Source organism: Microtus oregoni, unplaced genomic scaffold (assembly GCF_018167655.1).
Source record: "Microtus oregoni isolate MIOR12 unplaced genomic scaffold, Mior012 000011F_ref0000422, whole genome shotgun sequence".
NCBI classification, from domain to species: domain Eukaryota; kingdom Metazoa; phylum Chordata; class Mammalia; order Rodentia; family Cricetidae; genus Microtus; species Microtus oregoni.
Genome location: NW_024543070.1, coordinates 2,134,364 through 2,155,490, shown reverse-complemented (window position 1 = coordinate 2,155,490; position 21,127 = coordinate 2,134,364). Strand labels below are relative to the sequence as shown.

Genomic DNA, 21,127 nt, shown 5'->3' with positions numbered 1-21,127 from the left:
TTGTGGATTCTCTATTCTATTGTCTACATGTTGGTTCTTATGCCAGTACCAGGTTGTTTTGTTTACCATAGATTTGTGGTCTAATTGGGAATCGGGTATTTTGATGCCTTCAAGCTTTGTTGGTTTTACTCAAGATCACTCTGGTTACGGGGGGGGGGGGGGGGGGTCTTTTAAGGTTTCATCCGGACTGTATGATTTTTTCCTATTCTTGTACAGAATGTCATTTCCTATTGCTATACACGCTTTAATCCCAGCAGATATTAGATCTCATTGTGGCAGACAATGCAACTTTTACTGAAAAAAAGCGAAAAGCCCATGGGTTAAAATGCTTTTAAAAACTATTCTACACACCTATTTCTTATTCGACACTTTTACTTTCTTTGTGCAAATTTTATACATTTCAGTTAGTTACCTAAACAAACTTCTGCCAGAAGCCAAGAAAGGTCCATTAATCTCATCTGCCAACAAGGAATCTAAATTAGGAATTGAAATGTCCTTCCTCAAAGCAACAATCAGATGGATATAGCAAGCAGTCCACTCAACTATCTCCTCCAATCTAAACTGGGAGAGGCCAGCTATGTGCTGAATACTAATGCCTCAAGGTCTTGCTCTGATGTGCCACATCCAGGACGCTGTATCTTGTGCAACCTCAACTCAAGTTGTGTAAGAATAATATTGTTAGAGCAGTGGTCCCCAACCTTCCTAATGCTGTGACCTGTTAATACAGTTCCTTATGCGGTGGTGACCCCCAACCATGAAATTATTGCCGTTGCTACTTCATAGCTGTAATTTTGCTGTTATTAATCATAGATACGTGTTTTCTGATGGTCTCAGGAAACCCCTAAAAAAAGGGTCGCTCAATCCCCCCACCAAGGCAGCTGCGATCAAGAGGGTGTTAGAGAGTCAGAATTTCACTAGAGAAACTGGATGGGAATTTTACCGAGCAAACCCTTGTCATCTCATTAGATAGCCCTGGAAATGCCTTCAGTCCGGCGTGGTCTGCTAGGGTGAGAACGGGCTGAAGCGTCAGAGTGGACTGCACAGCCTGTGTACTGTGCCAACCCTCCTACAACACTGGCATCGTCACAGCAATGCATGATGCTGCCGCAATGTTTTCTTTGTTCTAGCCAACTTTTAATGTACTTCTCACCAGTCAACAAGTTCCTCGGGAGAGAGCCATGCTGCCCGATTTTTAAAAGTTATTTGAATTTGTGGGTGAAATGCTTCCAGGAAGAAATGACAAATGGGTCTCATTTTAGGTCCCTATTATGAATGACAGGTTAAACAACATTCTTATAATCTTGAGAATATAATGACCACATCTTTAAAAGCCTCCAGGGACTATGGCACATTTACGAATGAGTCCATAAATTATTTATCTATACATTAATCTCTCTAAACCGATCTCCAGCCCTTGCAGTTTGAAAGCTACACTTCTAAGTCTCCGTTTCGGCAACATGGTATCTGAAAGGGCCTACATCTGTACAAACATTTCCAGTGAAAACACCAAGACAACCCCCAGAGAAGCAAATAGAAAGAGGTGTTAAGTTTAGGGTGGCCCTCCCACTGCTACATTCCTGACCATGGTGGATTCCACCTCCCTGCCAAAGGTTATGTAAGAGCAGTGGTTCTCAGCCTTCTTAATGCTGGGACCTTCGCATTGTGGTGACCCCTGGACCATAAAATTATTTAGTTGCTACTTCAAAATTGTAATTTTACTACTAAGTCATGATGCAAACATCTGATATGCAGGATATATATATATATATATCTGATGTGTGACCCCCCCCCAAAGGGATCTTGACCCACAGGTTGAGAACCACTGTGTAAAGAGTATCAATCTTGCTTGCTCTTTAAGGTTCAGTAAAAATGAGGTCCTTAAGCAAATCTTTCTCACTTACCTTAAGATGGATGAGTTCCATCTCTGTCTCCCTAGTCGTGGATGCAGATGGTCCACCAATTAGACACAACTGTTGTGGAGAGGGTGGCGGACAAAATATACACTGTAAAGTGCAGGCTCCAAGGCTATGGTCACCAAGGGACAGACATCAGTGTAAGCTTTTAAATCCTAAGGAAAAGTAATTGCAGATTTTGTCATTCCCACCCAAATCATTCTGACAGTTAAGACCAGCAACCAACAAGATGTAGACAAGAGGTCTACATCTAAGACAGACATCTAAAGTACCACATCTAAGGCTGACTACTGGTAATATATAAGAAAATTCTCTCTCAAATTAATATTAAGGTCTAGACTGCCTGCTATACTTAAAAAGCAGCAGTTTTTGTTTTTTTTTTTTTTTTTGCTTTTTTCTTGTTTCCAGGTCTTTAATGTTATATAGCAGGAAGAATAGAATTCTCAGTTTTAGGCTTTTGTTCACAGAGGTACTGTACGTGTGTGAAGGGCTGGCTGGACAGGTGACACCCGGGCAGAGATCACTCGGCCTGGAAGCAGGATATATGAAGGCAGGCAAAACTCGGCAGGTATTTTCAACTGGTGTAAAACATACACCATGAGCTTGGCATTTCCAGCATTTTACTGTGCTGTCCTGCAGCTAAGGAATACTGAGTTGTACACCTATTTCCGTACCGAGAGCAGCAACTCTGCCCTCGTTAGCAGCAACTCCCAACCCTCTGGAAAGCCCTCTTCTGTTTTCTGTGTCTATAACTTTAAAACTTTGATTTTTACCAATCTGGTAAACAGAATCCCCTGAACTCGCAAGGGCAGTCATTCATGCCACAAATTCAGGAGAACCTGAACCTTAATAGGCAAAACATGCATGATTGTCTCTTTATTCACCCCCATAGGGACTTGGCAATGCAGTCCACTTCTGTATCTAACGACTGTGGATCAGAACCACTGAGAAGCTGCATCTGGACGGAACATCTGGATGCTTCTTTCATTGTTCATTTCATGACACAGCATAACAACAAATTACACAGAGCTTAGTTGTATTAGGGTTATATCTACAGGGGAGTTACACACATGGAAGGCCACGTGACAACTTAGTTGTATTAGGGATATATCTACAGGGGAGTTACACACATGGAAGGCCACGTGACAACTTAGTTGTATTAGGGGACATATCTTCTACAGGGGAGTTACACACATGGAAGGCCACGTGACAACTTAGTTGTATTAGGGATATATCTACAGGGGAGTTACACACATGGAAGGCCACGTGACAACTTAGTTGTATTAGGGGACATATCTTCTACAGGGGAGTTACACACATGGAAGGCCACGTGACAACTTAGTTGTATTAGGGGACATATCTTCTACAGGGGAGTTACACACATGGAAGGCCACGTGACAACTTAGTTGTATTAGGGGACATATCTACAGGGGAGTTACACACATGGAAGGCCACGTGACAACTTAGTTGTATTAGGGGACATATCTTCTACAGGGGAGTTACACACATGGAAGGCCACGTGACAACTTAGTCGTATTAGGGGACATATCTACAGGGGAGTTACACACATGGAAGGCCACATGACAACTGTATGTGAACACTATACCACTTAATACACGGAACTTGAGTCTTCACAGATTCTGGTACTAGCGTGGCTCCTGGAACCAATCTCCCATGGGCAATCGGTAAGTGTCCTGTCTCTCTGAGACCCGACAAATGGCAAGAACTAGTTTAGTGGGGGCAGAAAGTAAGATAACCCGGTCCCTGCCCTCACAGGACTTACGTTCTGACTGAGTGTCCTTCACATAACCCACAGGCTACAACATGGCAAGTTCGCAGTTCTGGTCGATGGCAGTGGCTGCACACGTTTCCTATCTGTAGCCTAGTTCCAGCAGCAGGATGCTCAACCACGCTATCTTCTTTGTAGTAGTGACGGTCGATATTCAGATGATGGATAAAAGAGCAGTTGAGCCTACTCATATGCCAGCCTTCTCGGTGCGTCTAGTAGTTAACATCTGATGTTTTATACTACAGGAACTACTTTTAGCAAATTTACACTTTAGGCTTCTTAGTATCTTTAGCATAACCTTGTAAACATACAAAGCCATGAAATTATACACCTTGATATTATTTTATGTGGAAAATGAACTTTATCAAGTAAATATCATGTTGGAGGGAACTGGCAAGACGGCTCAGGGGACAAGGGTGCTTTCTGTGTAAGCCTGGCAAGCTGAGTTCAACCTCCAGGAGCCATGCAAGGCACAGGGAAAGGAAAGACTCTATGCAGTTGTCCCCACAATGCTCCAGCATCGCAGTATACCACTCCCCACACATCATGCAAACACACACTATTAAATTTCAAAAGCTTTAAAAAATCATGGGAGGTAAGCCAGATGCAGCAGTAGTGAGACCACAATTTAAAAGTCCACAGACAGCTATTAGAGACAGGGAGTCCTGCCCATAAGCTGTAATGACCAGGTCAGTCTAGCCTCGGGTGTCTTCACACACACAATAACACCGGAACAAGCTGGGAACTCCTCTGACCAGTCAGTAGAGAAAATCGTTTGGTCAGATGACTGTCACCTCCTCCATTTGTACAGAGCCCCAGAACATGCTCAGACTGCCCCTACACACCGTATCTGCTCCACTGGGATAGCCCTGTAAAGGAGTTCTCAAAGTGCATACAGGCACAGGGCTAGCTCCACCGAGCAAACACGACGCACTCCCTCAGTATCGTCTGTCCACAGCTACAGACTTTGCAAAGACATACTCCTCAGCTCCCTCAGTATCGTCTGTCCACAGCTAGAGACTTTGCAAAGACATACTCCTCAGCTGCTGCAGTATCATCTGTCCACAGCTAGAGACTTTGCAAAGACATACTCCTCAGCTGCTGCAGTATCATCTGTCCACAGCTACAGACTTTGCAAAGACATACTCCTCAGCTCCCTCAGTATCGTCTGTCCACAGCTAGAGACTTTGCAAAGACATACTCCTCAGCTGCTGTAGTCATGTCCACACACTGACAACTACTTAACCAAATGACCCGAGTGAAGTGGGAAGCCTGCTGACAGTGTCACAGCCACTGCCGCAGGAATGGCATGTGTACCTCTCGGTCTCTCCTCGCGTGAAGACATTTCAAATGTGCAGCAGAAGTACCTGGGAAAATGGAAATGCAGGAAGAAGCCAGCACCGTACCCACTCAATCTAGAAACAGAGACCACAGAACTCAAGGATCACACAGTTAGGATTTTATTTGTCAGATTACAGTGGCTCAGAGATGGCTTTCTAGAAGGCAAAAGCACACACACTTTAGCCAAGTCCTTTCTGTTTACTCTAAGGCACCCTCTAGTGTCTGGAAAGCTCCAGGCTTCTTAAGATCCTGGTGGAGGAGCCAGCGTTGGGCCAGGATCTTCCAAAACAAAAATACTTTTGCTCCATCCATGTGTCAGGAAAAATCAGGAACATGTAACCATAATTCATATTTCAAATCCGTGCTATGATTATCTGTCTCATCACCCTCGCTTCCAGTTACCCTTCTGTTATTTACTCCTGGGTTGCTTTCAGAAGACTAAGACTTCGTTAAAGAAAAGAAGCATATGATGCCTATAGGGGTTTCAATTTCACAAACGAGAAATATACTTAAAGAACACTACCATGTAACCTACTTTGCTTTTGTTGAAGTTACTGGTAATTAGTACATCCTTCCTTAAGTATACGCTTAAATCTGTTATATTTGGGAATCAGAATTTTTGAACTTTACATATTTTAAGACCTGACCTGAACTGGGAGTTTGCTGATTGCCCTGCTCAGTGTCAGGTGGAGATAGTGGTTAAGTGCCGCCACGAGGCTAGAGGTGGCTCTGGAGAAGACGATACAAAGGGACTCTGGAGGCTTACAGGACATGGCTCTGTATAAAGTTACTCTCAGGTGTCTTTGAAAAATGACTGTAGAAAGAATAAAAAATAAGCTCAGCTTCACTTGTCTTTTCAGCTAATGCCTTTAGGTGTCTGTCCCCACATTCTATTTCTGAAGCTGCAACAGCGCAGTGAGGAACAAAGGCAACCTATAACTTTGCTAACGACAACCTCACAGTCGTGAGCAGGAGCCCGTAAGGGAAGGTCGGATCAGCTATTACTACATTCTTAGAGTACGATGAAATCTGGTATTCAATTGTTCTTAAATTTACTCTGCATGAACTGCATTTAAACAAATGACTCATTTGTCACCCAATATGCCATACAGCTTCTCTGCCTGAGACTGCAAATGAGGGAAAAGACTGGTCGTATACAATGACTTTAAAGAATGGCTACATTTAGAATTGGCTTTATCTACAATTGAAGGGAGCAGGGCACAGTATTTTTAAAGTGCAACACATACTCATTTGGCTCAGTATGAAAAATTATATAGCTGGAAATTACTGCAGTCAGTTCTCCCAGAACAAGTTGTGAAAAGCTGTTGGTATAGCCAGACGACAGATTTTAAACTGAAGAACACTGAAAAGTCATTTTAAGTGAGCATGTAAAATACAATTACAAATGAAGTCAGCATAGGAGAGGTAGCGTAAGAAAGATCAAATAAATACTATATACAGTAACATATAAAATTCAGCTTATAAAAATTAAAAAGAACATTCCAAAATAGTCATTTTCCTTGCTTTTGAGGATTTCACAAAAAATTAAAATTCAGACCTAGAGTACCTGCAAAGATTTCCCAAATGTTATGAATTACTGGCAATGCTTTTTGCCAAAACCTCTCTGATCTGCCGGTCCAGTTCACTGATTATCCGGTCTTCGTGGTTATACACACCGGTTCTCATCAGAGTGTCCCTTTCTTCTATCAGCCGAGTCAGATAGTCATCCAGGCCATCGTCTGGGGCGGAGCCCCGCGGGCTGCCCAGCTTCCCACCTGCAATCTCTCTGCAATCCTGGTACTGCTTCTGCTCTTGCTGCCTTAACCTGAGGAGTCAAGAACAAACACCACTCTAGCAGACAAAAAAACTATTTTAGCCTTCCTAATAGCACTATTTAAAAGCAAGGTAGTTCACAGGTTTTACTAGTGTTTTCAGGAAGAAAACAAAAACTAATAATTCCACTTGACTGGTCAGAAGTGATACATTTATAAAAACACAGTTGTGTTTGCACTTAGAGAATGCAGGGAAACCGTAAGGCATAGTGCAACATGCCCAAAGCCCCGCATCTGTCAGGGAGACCACAATTCCAGTCAGCCTGGACTGTAGAGCAAGATGGGTTCAAACATAAAAGCAAGGGGTTGGGACATAGCTCACTGTCATTTAAGTCCCTTGGTTCAGCTCCTGACACTTAAAACAAACAAAACAGAATGTAAACACAGACACCACGAAAACCATAGGAGTTATATACCTGTATAAAGAAGAAAATGATAATGATCTTCAATTTTATCCAGATATTAAAAATGAATATTTTGTTCCCAATTAAGATGCATTTATCTACTTAATTTAAAAATATTTATTTTTAATTATTTGTGACATTTGTGTCTGAGTGTGGGGCATACAGGAGTTCAGTTGCCATCAGAAGGTGTCAGACGGCTGGAGCTGGAGTTACAGGTAGTTGTGGGCCATCTGATGTGGTGCTGGGAGCAAACGCAGGTCCTCTGGAAGGGCAGTGTGCACACTGTAGACCACTGAGCCCTCTCTCTGGCCCCAGACCGTTGCAGTGATACTTTATATGCAGTGCTTCGTCTTATCTTTTCACTTTTACCTCAACTATTGATTTTGCATGGCTGGTCTTCTAAAGCGCTTCTTAGTGCTTGCTCCATCACTGAGATGCATCATCATTTAATCCTTTACTCTGTGTCTTTAGTTGTAACTCAACCTTTGCTATCTGAACACAGCATTTTCTTTAAATTTACTCATCAAATAGCTACTTATGCCAAACAATCTGGGGGCACAAACCTTCAAAACAATTTAAAAAGCGCTATGCTATGTGTGAAACAATATTTTGGTAAATGAGGACTGATATTTTTCTATGAAATTTGTAGATAATACAAAAATGCATCTTACTCTTTAAACATGCTTTATATCACATCAACACAAACATGTGCATGCGTGTATTTGTTCAGTACCCTCCTTAATTCAGGAAGACCAAACTGAACGGCTGTCATATCAGACCCATGTTAGTGACAAAGGAATCCTTGTGACAATGGGTACCTGTTCAGTTCGTTCCGTATGTCCAGCAGCTCCTGTTGCTCAGTTTTCACCGTCTCTTTCTCCTCGGCAGCCAGGTAACGCAGCCGCATCTGCTCCAACTCCTCTTGCTGCTTTTTAAGGCGAGCCATTTGACTTTCTTGCTCCCTCTTAAAAGAAACAGAAAAGCTGGCTTGTATCACTGGGAATGCGCCCATTTCTATGACTTGGACTCGGGATAGGACAATATGCTGCCAATTCTGGGTCACATGATACTTAGAAATGCCCCACTTTTCTCCTGATAATCTTTCTATCCGTCTCTCTTTTTGACATCATAAAGCATGGCCAACGAGGATGGGGGTTTGCTGAAGAGTTACAGTGTCTAAGACTGTGAGGTAGGAGCAGCTGCTTGTCAGCACAACAGATTGCAGAAGGACCTGCATCTGTGAGCATCTAGGATCCGCACCTATGCACCACTGTCTCTTCAGAACTTTGGCAACAGTCTCTGATCATTAAACCCAGGAAATTTGGTTAACAATTTTTTTTTCTCTAGGCTCATATGAAATTCTAAGCTCATATTCTTTTTTCAAACAAAACTGGATCAAATGATATACCTTAATTGCATTTAAAAAATTAACAATGAAAGGAATGTAATACTCTATAGGATGAAGATAGTCCACGATTTATAAGGGAGAATCTACCATAAGAGTGCTTCCATAAGAGCCTGTACAATGTAATATGGAGCTTCTAAGTCCACCCACTTATTTCTCTATAGACGAGTGCTATTCTTTCCTTAGGGTAGTTCACACAGACAGCAGGGGCAACATGGCATCCTTCGCATGTGTGTTGTCTTATTGTTGTTTTGAGAAAGGATATTACTATGTAGCTCTGGCTGACCTGAACCTCAAGAAATACACCTGCCTCTGCCTTCTGAGCACTGAGATTAAAAGTGTGTGCTGCCATGCCCAGTTCATTTTTTTCTAACTAAAATAATTTCTGATTATAGCAAATGGAAAACTGACTAGATGCAAGGGATATTTTGCTGAATTTACAATGTGAATTACACACATAAGGGGTTTCCACAATTCCTGAGTCTGCCCTTCCCCATGACACACCCTCTCCAGTCACTAAACTAATAGTTTCCAAACTAGCTCTAACACCATAAGTAAGTGCTGATCGTTCTGAGTTCTGTGTAGGATTATGAAGTCCAGATTACTCTGTGTTGGGCTTCTGTCATTTGTACTGCCCTGTGCGGCTCATCACTCACAGTAATGCACAATCTTTACTCAGTGGACACACAGTTCCAATTTTATAGTCTAAATATGGCAATGTTAAGATGACGATGCATTTCACCTGGCTCTATACCTGGGTCAGAAAACAACAATTGCAGGATTAGGTAATATTGCCCAACTGTGGACAAGGTGGTCCATTACTCAATAGCCAGTGTGAGAGTTCCTGGGCCATGTATTTTTGACCAACACTTAGAGATCTTTTTTTCTTCTTTTTAACAATTCTTTTAGTGGTTTGTCCTGATTTTATTTTGCATTTTTTTTCAAAGAGTTTCAACACATTTTAATGGCATTTGGATATGCATATCTATAAAGTCCTAACTAAAACCGATAGCTGTTTGTCTTACTGGTGTTATATTTCGAACATTTCCCAGTGCTCTGTTTTGCCTTCTCACCCTTCAGTGGTGTGTTGGGATGAACAGAAGTCCTTCATCTCAACATAACCCACATGGTTCCCTCAATTCCTTCCTAGCAGGCCTTCTCTTTCTTCGCTCTTTGACTTGTGTCAGTCTTGAAGAGATTTTCACATCTACTTATTTGTGGGTGTGGGTACGTACTGTACATGAGTGCAGGTGTCCATGGAGGACAGGCCAACGTGTTGGATCTCCTGAAGCTAGAATTACAGGCTGCTATGAGACACCTGGGATAGGTGCTAGGAACTAAGCTTGGTCCTCTGGAAGAGCAGCAAGTGCTCCTAAAAACTGAGCCATCTCTCCAGCCTGGAGATATTCTTTTACAGTACCTTCTGAAAGCATCATTTAATCAGTATGTACACAACTGGCTTTAGGTACAGTGTGAGTTGAGACTTGTTTTTTTTCCCTAAACAACTTAAGGACAGTGTTGGCATGATCCCCTGCCCCATGTGTGAGGGCACAGACAGTGTTGGTGGGGTCCCCTGCCCATGTGTGAGGACGTCTGTGGATGCACAGACAGTGTTGGTGGGGTCCCCTGCCCATGTGTGAGGACGTCTGTGGATGCACAGACAGTGTTGGTGGGGTCCCCTGCCCATTTGTGAGGATGTCTGTGGATGCACGGACAGTGTTGGTGGGGTCCCTGCCCATGTGTGAGGACGTCTGTGGATGCATTGAACCAACACACTTCCTACCCATGCATTAACACAATACTCGACTCCAGTATCTGACAAAAGTCCATCCTTTAGCCTCTGTCAGGCTAAGTTATACCTTTGGCAGTCTTCAAAATTTAAGACCGCATGAGTAGTTGTAGAAAGAATTCAGGGGTATGATCGTAAGACCACATGAGTAGTTGTAGAAAGAATTCAGGGGTACGGTCATAAGACCACATGAGTAGTTGTAGAAAGAATCCACGACATTCACGATAATACGTAGTAAACTAAGAACAAGGGGTCATTTCCTAAATTAAAAATAAATGTTCGCATTAAATCTACAAAAAGCTTCTTTAATAATTTGAGTCCCCCTACCCCTTCAGAACTCCATTTTCTACTGAGAGCATGTTAGAAGTGTTCCAGTGTCGTAAGAGAGCTAGGGATATAGAAGGGCTGGTGTGTGCCTTACCTAGTATGTACTAATGAGAGAGAAGAGAGAAGGAGAGCACTACAAACTGGAAAGGGAAAGTAAGATTGCTGTTTTCCGTAGAGGACTGTTTCTACAACTACTCATGCGGTCTTGATGTGGGAGTCCCCTCTGTATGCTGTGAATACCATTGGTTAATAAAGGATTGCTTTGGACCTATAGCGGGGCAGAACTTAGCTAGATGGGGAAAACCAAACTGAGTGCTGGGAGAAAGGCGTAAGAGAGGTCATGTAGGCCCACCAGACATAGACATCCTATCCTAACTTTACCCATGGCAATACACAGATTACTATGAGCTAAATTAAGATATAAGAGTTAGACAATAAGAAGACAGAGCTCATGGGCCAAGCAGTGTTTTCATAGTTTCTGTGTGATTATTTCGGGGCTGAGGAGGTGGGAACCAACAAGCGGCCTCCTACAACACTGAACCTCCTGGATTACTTTATACTTTTAGAGACAGAGTCTCTACATAGGCCTGGCTGTCCTGGAACTCCCTATGTAGACCTGACTGGCCTTGAACTCACAGAGATCTGCCTGACTCTGACTTCAGAGTGCCAAGACTAAAGGCATATACCACCATGCCCTCCTGTATTGTTGTTAGGTAGTCAATAACCTCTGTGTTTAGTATGCAATCCAGGGTTTGACTTCCAGGTCTGCAGTATATTAGAGCCTAGAGAGAGATTAACTGTAGCAGGTTACAAAATAAGAGTCTGGTTTTTGGACAGAGCTAGGGAGATAGCTCATTCAGTAAAGTACCCTCCATGCTGACAGCCTTGTGTTTCAACACCATCAGCCATATAGAAAACCTGGCATGGTAGCATGTGCTTGTAATCCAGCACTGGGCAGGAAGGCACAGCTAAGGAAGGCACAACCTAAAAAAAAGAGCAGCTCGGTCTGGAAAGCGCTGATGCCAAGCCAAAGTGTGTGCACTGGCACTACCATCCTCTACATTAAATGCCAGGCATGGCGCTGTGCCACAGTGCTGGGAAGCTGGAGATAGGAGGATCCCAGGGGTTCACCAATAGCCAAGCTAGCCAGCTGGTGAGCCCCAAGGTCACTGAGACACCCTGTTTCAATAGAAATGAAGTGGAGAACAATCAAGGCAGACGTACGTGTGACCTGAGCTTTGACAGGTGCACGCATAAACGCATGTTAGAGAAGTTATTTTAAGAAAGGAAAATGACACGGGCAGACACACGGTAATGATTCTCTCCTACATTACCGAGTGTGGCATCTACACTTGTCTGAGCCAGCATTCTCACTGCATAGTCTCACTAGAGTCCCGTCTCGCCTGGCACTTGTGCTGATTGATTCTATTGCCTCCGCCTCCAGAATGCTTGATTACACATATGTACCACTATAACTGACAAAATCTGCATAACAAGAAAAAGTATGACTAAAAGGAGAAAAAAAAAAACAGAAGTTGACTATTTAACTTCAGGCTCCTGAAGTTGTTCATAAAATGAACTTCTTAACAACACCACCCAACTTGAAACATTTTTATTCTAAAACATACCAAAAATCTTTGAAATGCCTTGAATTTTAAAGCAAGCATGCCATACTGTTAATAATTACATATGCCTGCAAAAACTGCAAAAACAAGGGCCAGGGCAAACGCTTCCCACTGCCAGGTGCTCCGGGTTAAAGGCTCCTCAATCAAGTGAGTATAATCTTTATTTTGCCCTGCCTGCCTATAAATCCAGAAAGGAGATGTAAACATGCATACACTAGACTAAACAGCGGCTACAAAGTGGCCACTACTTACTCTCCCACTCACACATACCATCCAAGTCTGTGGGAAAAACGCAGAACTAAACTAAGGAGCTCAAGTCAAGTTTTCTGAAAATAACCCAGAGCTGACAAGTCAGTAGGAGGGCCTGGATGGTTTCAAGACACAGTTTTTAACCAAGACTTGGACCTCCAACTGTTTTCTTAAACAAAGATTTACATCCCCATCCTTGGCTAAATTACGTATAAATTAATCAAATTAATTACTCTGAGTGGATACGCAGGAGGCTGGACAAGATAGTGCTGATGTCAGCCGATGAAGTCTGCGTTGCTTTAACTAAATATATTGGCTTAGTTTTAAACACATCTACTGTGCACAAATATGGTAAGGGACCCACGTGCTACTAAATAAAGTCTTAGCTCTGTTTCCTGTCCTGGGAACAAACATACAAGAGTTTAAATATGTAACATAGTGAAAATGTTCTATTTTTATGACTAATTCATATTTCATAATAATGATTCACTAATTTTTAAACAATAGCAGCCTTTATTCTACTTACAGATTGACGTTTAGAATATGAAGACCGGTGCAGACAATCTCGGGGATTTGCTACTATTCAAGCATTTAGGTACCAGTTTAAAAACAGCTCTACAGCGTATTTCCACTAAGAGAAAAAAGAAACTAAATTGCCTCTGCAAACCAAACAAGTACTCCTAATGTCCCAAACCCAGAATAAAAGAGTATCATTTCCTTGTTTTTAAATGGGGTCTCATTTCATGTCATATTTATTACAGCTGCCGCCATCAATTACTAAGAAACAAACAAACAAAAAACCTTTAGAAAACTTACAACTTGGATTGAGGCTGAGAATGAGAAGGAAAGTTTTCTTCTAAACAACTGGAGGACTACAATTTTTTAATTCACAAATTGACTATACTAGGTCACTTCTGAGTAATGGAAATGTCTCTTTAAACATTGTTCTGGCAATGGGCACCAAGCATTAGATCTTATTTCCAAGCCTTACCAGCTGGATTTTGTCATTAACATTTATTAACAATCTAAGATATGGCTTTCACCGTCTAATCCGTACTACACGAATGTTTTCTGTGGCCCTCCAGAGGGATTTGATATGACACATTACTGGCAGGGATTACAGCCTCGTGGCTATTCACCAGAGGCAATGTAAAATTAACATGGTACTAATCCAATTTAAACAAAAAAGCTGCACAAACAATTCTCTGAACAAAAGCAGAGAGACACTTCCAATTTTATATTCAACACAAAATAAATGTGTTTTTAATAAAAGAGTTTTATGGAAAAAATTAGAATTTTCACACATATGAAATGTGCCAATTTAATGAAGTTATTAATTTTAATCTCCCAAAACCAGTTAGTGGCATCGCATAATTCACTATGAAGACCCCAAGGGCTATTGCTTTCCTTAAATTACTGCATCTCAGTATGGTCTGCAAAACATCAGAGGTTCCTACCGACCTCAAAAGTTGTTTATAATATTGTTTCTAAAGCAGAAAGTTTACAGGATAAGGGATAAAATTAGTCTAAAATAAGAAAGTACTAAACACACTGCACTCACTCAGGGACTGCTATTTTTAAATTAATATTTATTGTGTATGTATCTGCCGTGTGTGTATGAGATGCATACATGTGAGCAGATACCCATGCCTATGCACGCACATGTGCAGGGCAGAGCAGGGCACCGATTCTCTTCCCCTGGTGTTCTTTGCCTTATACGATGAGACAGGGTATCTCGCAGAACCTGTAGAATTCGCTGGTTTGATTAAGGACTGCTGACCAGCAAGCTCCCAGGAGGGACTTATCTCCTCCCACCAAAGTTGGGTTCCTGGTACACATGCCATGCCACTTTTTATATGAGTGCTGAGAATGTGAACTCAGGTTCTCACAAGTAGGGCGGGTGTGTTTACCTGCTGTGCCCTCTCCCCACCTCAAGGTAGTAGCTTTCAGTTTCTTTAATGGACTAAGTTTTGGAGAAATTCAATAGCTTTCTCTCTTAATAAATTTACAGCAACTCAAGAGAAAGAAACTGAATGTGATATCCTCTCGTATTAGAAACAAATAAAAAATCATTTTGCCAATTTTTTTAAGACAAAGTGAAAATACACAGGAAGAAAGAATGAATAGAAAATAGAGTATATGTGAAGATCTAGAAGATACCAAAATGTGAGGATGCAGGATTAGCAAAGAGGAATTTAGGGGGTGGGAAGATTTCATAATCTTTGGCTTCGTTTCTGTTCCTTTTTTAGGGCGTGTTTTCATGTATGCCTGTGGAGGCCAGAGGTTGACATCAGTGTCTTCCTCAATCATTCTCCATCTTTTTTCTTTGGGATAGAGACTCTCAAAGTGAACCTGGAGTGTGCCAATTTGGCTAGACTAGCTGGCCAGAAGCACCGAGACCTTCCTCTGTGAGCTTCTCCAGGGCTGGGCTAACAGGCGCCCTGCAGCACCTGGCCCTTTTCAGAGGAATGCTGGTGTTAAAGCTCAGGTCCTCATGCTGGCTCAGCAAGCACAGACTAACGGAGCCAACCGCCCTCCCCGACCCTTTTACTTTTGGGACAGGGTCTCTCATAATCCCGGCTGAACTTGGACTAGCTATGACTGCACACATATTCAATAGCCTTTTAAAAGGAGCGACTTCATTCCTTTTTTTTTTTTTTTTTTTTTTTGGTTTTTCGAGACAGGGTTTCTCTGTGGCTTTGGAGCCTGTCCTGGAACTAGCTCTGTAGACCAGGCTGGGCTCGAACTCACAGAGATCCGCCTGCCTCTGCCTCCCGAGTGCTGGGATTAAAGGCGTGCGTCACCATCGCCTGGCGACTTCATTCCTTTTACACTGCATTCCTTTTACACTGGAATATTGAAGAGTCAGGCATTTAGATGTTAAAGCATAACTTACTTATTTTAAAAACAACTTCAGTTAACACACACCGTCGATGCCAGCACTTGGGAGGCAGGTGGATCTCTGACTTTTGAGGCCAGCCTGGTCTACAAGAGCTAGTTCCAGGACAGCCAATGCTACACAGAAAAACCCTGTCTTGAAAAACAAAACAAACAAAAACCTACCTCAGCCTGATGTGGTGGCTTAATACCCATAATCCTTGGGACTTGGGAGGCTGAGGCGGCAGCACTGTAAACTCAGCGCCAACCTGGGGCAGCCTAGGGAGAGCCCTTTCAGAAGGAGCGTGTTACTTTCCGTGCTCCCTGTTCCAGAAGGCCTCCTCCCTACATCTAAATCCACTTAAGTATCTTGGTATCATGACTATAAGGCCAGCTGCTTCTTCCTCAAAGACAGTTTTCATCCCAACTGCTCTCGCTAACAGACGATCACCTTTTGTTCTACTAGTAGGTGCCAACTCATTTCTTCTGCTTTGTGGAAAACCTTGTCAACTATGCACTGAAACTGAAACAAAAGAGTCTGGACTTCAGTCTTAGTTTTCCCATATTGTATCTCCGTGAGCCTACATGACAACAGTAAGCCTCATTTCTTCATCTGTAAAATGGGAATATGATCGGCTACCCAGGGATTTTAGAATTACAATGAAAATAAAACAATCTGAGATTTATTTGGTACAGGGTAGTACTACGCCCTTAGGAAAAAAAAACACCGTCCCATCATCATGTTGCTCCCTAGTCAAGGACTCCCTCGCTTGAGTTCAGATTTTTAAAAAAATGTGTATTTTTGGCTACTTATATACTTCTAAATCTAAAAAACTAAAATGTCCACTCATGTTTGCAAATCTTATGTCCTTCCTCTGCTCCAATTAAGAAAGAGTCTTGTTATGATACCCTGGCTGACCTGGAACTCATTACATAATCCAGACTAGCCTCACACTCATGGCAATCCTCCTGCCTCCACTCCCAGAATGCTAGGAGCATACTTAGCTCCAATCAGCTTCTTTAATTGTATTTCCCAAACCGGAAAACCTTTCCAGAATCTATGGCTGAGCCCTTGGCATCATCTTTCATGAATGATCTTGTTACATTTCTATCACTACAATTAAAGCTCCAAGCGTCCTTACCGGAGATGCCCTGGAAATTGGGTTCTCCTCTATGTTTTAAAATGCTTTCTCACTTCGTGATTCTTTGCAGTAACCACTGCAGTCATTATAGCGACTACTACTTTGCTCTGTCACAACCAATTTTGCTATTAATATCCTAATGACTCATCTCCAGGGGAACTCTACCCTTCTGACACCAGACACCGTCCTAAGTCACAATAAACAATTTTCTCTTCTGTGTGGTGCTCAGGCAATGGTTACAACTGTTTCTTCCTTATTACTAATACTAATTAGCAATAATACTAAATTCTCAGCTCCCTGAGGGTGAGGCCCATGTCTTACTTATGTACATACACTGAGCATGGTGTCTTGATTTAGGAAGACCTTATTACTATGCAAAATGTCTATGCTAAAGTGCCAGCATTAAAATAATATATTGCTAATTTGAAATGCAAAATGTAAAAAGCTCTAAAATCCAAAATTTTTGAGCTCTAGTGTTCATGATGGCACTACACAGGCATAACACTATAAAAAGAAAAAAATTTACCCTTTGGCTATATAATTACTGTAGAACTGAAACACAAACAGATTAAGTTTACACTTAGATATATATCCAAGACATCTCATTACACATATGCAAATATTATAAAATAGGAAAAAAATTCTGAAATCCAAAATATTCCTGGTCCAAACAATTTCAAATAAGACACACAACTTGAGTAAATCCACTCTGTGTACTATCTAATACTTTGATATCTACCTATAATGCATACAATCTGAACACAACGATAAGCTACACTGGCATATGGTCTAGTACTCTTTTAATTCCCATATAGTCTAGTAGTACCCTATAAAAAGATCATAAGCGTTAGCATAATACAACAAAGATATTGAATAGTATTTGATTTAATTTTATGAAAACATACTAAATCTATAAATCCGAAAGACATTATATACCAGGTTTATTCAGAAATAAAGCTGATACATTTTTTTAAAGTTGGAGTAAATTAACTATTCATGATCTTTTAATAGGTTCAATTAATTATATTCAAAGTAAGCTGATTCATATGCTCATGGATCTTAATCATTTGAAAAAACTATAGCCCAAATTAAGATACATTTCTCATGAAAATAACTTTCTTGTCTAAGAAGGGAAAATGCCAACAAGGATTTTCAGAAAACTATTAAGTCTTTTAAACCTAAAATTATGCAAAATTTCTCAATGACAGCTATCACAGTTGGATAATCATGTCTTCCTATAAAAATCATTTTAAAATATGCTCTTAAATGTTAAGAAATGGCAAATTTAGTTTATCCCAAAAGTGTCCCTTTCAGTGAAGCCTAATGAGAATGAGTTCTAAGGGAAATCAGTTGCTTCCAAGTGAAATTAAGTTGCTTATTTCAACAAGACAGCTGACAACTAAGAATAAGAAAGCTTCAGCTTTTAATTGTGAAAAGGGGATTCTGCATATAACACATTAAAATGCAAACCCAAACAGCCCTGATCTTCAACCAGCACTGGAGAGGCCACAGAAGACTTCTAACACATAATGTCAAACATGAAACTTACAAAGTAGCCAGGAGAAGACAGAGTCTGCTCTCAACCACATACCTGCTTGAGTCTGGCAAGTTCTTTCAAAGCTCGTCCCCACTGCTGCTTGTAATGCAGTTTAGACTTGGTTGCAGATTCCAACTTTCTTTCAAGTTCAACCTAACAGTGATTAAAATCATATCAAGTGAAACACTATACCACTGTGTGCAATCACTGAAAGATAATATATACAAAGAGTCGGGCTTAAGAAAAGAGTTTATACAGCATGACATATGACACAGTCTAAAGCTGTTATATAATTTACTATAAATATTATGGCACATGAACATTTTCTTGTTTAAAATATAGTATTATTTTTATTGCCTTGCAGGCTAGACTAAAAAGAACTGAATTAGTCTTAACCTCCAGACAGTTACTATAAATGTATTTAAATGTGTATATTACACAGAGTGAAAATACATTTATTTTTAACAAAAGACAGCTCTGACTGCTAACATTCCTCTTCGGCCTGTGCTCTGATCTCAAAAGGCTGATCTTCCTTTTTGAAGGCCTATGATTAGGTGGGATTCTGTCTTGTAATAAGGAGAGCTGAGATACTTTAACTTTTGGCAAAAAACACAAAACACTGGAAACTGTGCAGTGTTTTATCAGAAAGCAAATTACTAAGAGATGCAAAGTCAAAAATGTAAAAATATTTTAAGAATGTTAAAATAAACCCAAGAGGAAGAAAAATAATGTTCCTTAATAACACACATCTCACTTTTATTTTCTATCTTTCCTGAAATATATAAAGAAAAACACTAAAGTGATTCAATTAAAAATCTGGTTATTTATTTTTGCAGCAGGCAATCTGTTATGCATGAACTAAAGCCAACTTGGCTATGTTCTGGAATGTACTCACTCAGTGCTAAAAACCATGCACCAAACAAATTCATGCAGCCAGCAGACAGTTTTACTATTAAGTGATAATGTAATAACCTGCTTGAATTACAGTAAAATATTGTTACTCTGAACTAGCTGGCTTTTTAAAAATCAAGTTTAGTTTTTCCCATACATACAACTCCTGATGTTTTATGAGAAAAACAAAAATGAAGACACTATAAAAATTCTAATGTTGGAAAATTCAGAGCGAAATAAAATGACAGGAAAAGCAGACTGCCAAGTCGCCGTCACAAAAGACCAGAACATTCTCTGCAGTTATATATGACTACTAGGACTGGAGGTCTTTCTGTTTTACAAATCCCTAGTGCCTGGATTCAGATGTGTTGACATTTCCCAACAGACTCAAGCATCTTGAGCTGAATGATATTGCTGAGATTACTGGAGATAATCCCTCCACTTATGCCCGTGATTCATACACTTCACTTGGTAATATAACAACAAGCCGTACCTCAGAGGAGCAGAGACAGTCTCTGAGAGCATGCACATGGGCCTGGACAAGGTCTGCATCCTGGACCAAACCAAGGATGAGGCCTAAGGACCTGCTCCAACAGTAAAAACTAGGCAGTTCTACCAGTTTTGCATAAATATTAAAAAATTCATAATTTTATAGTTATGTATACTAATTGAAAACACATGTGTTATTCTGCATATAGTATTTTTATTCCTAAAAACTTACTGGCACATCTGGGGCACAAATTCATTCCTATCAATAATCCCTAATTTTTTTTAATATTTATTTATTTACTTATTATGTATACAATATTCTGTCTGTGTGTATGCCTGCAGGCCAGAAGAGGGCACCAGATCGCATTACAGATGGTTGTGAGCCACCATGTGGTTGCTGGGAATTGAACTCAGGACCTTTGGAAGAGCAGGCAATGCTCTTAACCTCTGAGCCATCTCTCCAGCCCTCCCTAATATTTTTTTAAGAGTATAGTGCTTGGGGGCTGGAGAGATGGCTCAGAGGTAAAGAACACTGGCTGTTCTTCCAGAGGTCCTGAGTTCAATTCCCAGCAACCACATGGTGGCTCACAACCATCTGTAGTAAGATCTGGTGTCCTCTTTTGTACTGCAGGATACATGCAGGAAGAACCCTGTATACATAATAAATAAAAATCTAAAAAAAAAAAAGAATATAGTGCTTGTGACTCTAAAGAATTATATGGACCCAAATGCTAGAATAATATATACAGCCCAAAATTTTAGGTTTATATTTAATTTTATTATTTACTAAAACTAAAAAACTAAAATATACTTTCAATACTTCTCTCTCCTCCCTCTGTTCCCATATCCCCTCTACTCCCTCTCATATTCACGACCTCTTTTCTTTTACTGTTTATATGTACATGTGCATGCATGCGTGTAGAAAACAACCAGGTGAATCCATTTGATGTTGCTTGTATGTATATGTCTAGGGCCGACCACTTTGTATTGGATAACCAATCTGGGGACCATCCTTGGGAAAAGTGATCTCTCCCTTTCTTATTAGTCTTTTGGTGCCTACTGTTCTTTGTTTAGGGGTGGGACCCAGCAGGATTCCCCGCTTCCAAGTTAACATGTCTGTTTATGCTGCCTTTGTTCAGGTTAGGTAGCCACAGTGTTGAGGTGCATGTGGTTAGGGAAACACCTATCTCATTTTTAGAACACGTATTTTTAGAAGGATAATATAATTTCAGGGTATTCAGAAGTCAATTAAAAGCCCTTACTGTTAGTGGTTTCTGGAAGTCTTTTTTTTTTTTTTTTTTTTTTTTTTTTTTTTTTTTTGAGGCAGGGTCTTGCCATGTGGCATCAACTGACCTTGAATTCTTGACCTCTTGCACTAATGGTGCTGGCACTACAGGCATGCACTACCATCCCTGGCTTGCACCTGTACTTTTACTTAGGGCTTCACTGTTCCAAGACTGAAGTGACACACCATAAGCTAAGTTAAGTACCCCCAAAATGAGATAGCTCAGGTCCCA

The 21,127-nt window shown here is 40.9% G+C and overlaps 1 protein-coding gene across 3 annotated transcripts in view; it reads right to left on the bottom strand.

The window, feature by feature from the left end:
• Positions 1-5,149: 5,149 nt before the first annotated feature.
• Positions 5,150-21,127, bottom strand: part of LOC121453675 (centrosomal protein of 120 kDa) — a 58,574-nt gene continuing 42,596 nt past the window's right edge. For 2 of the 3 annotated variants that reach the window (XM_041660598.1, XM_041660597.1), the window contains 3 exons: positions 18,285-18,383; positions 8,098-8,243; positions 5,150-6,868 (listed from right to left, as the gene is read on the bottom strand). In XM_041660598.1, the coding sequence (XP_041516532.1) occupies positions 6,631-6,868; positions 8,098-8,243; positions 18,285-18,383 (483 nt within the window). In that variant the 3' untranslated portion in view covers positions 5,150-6,630. The remainder of the gene's footprint in view (positions 6,869-8,097; positions 8,244-18,284; positions 18,384-21,127) is intronic. The other variant, XM_041660601.1, reaches the window with a different exon arrangement.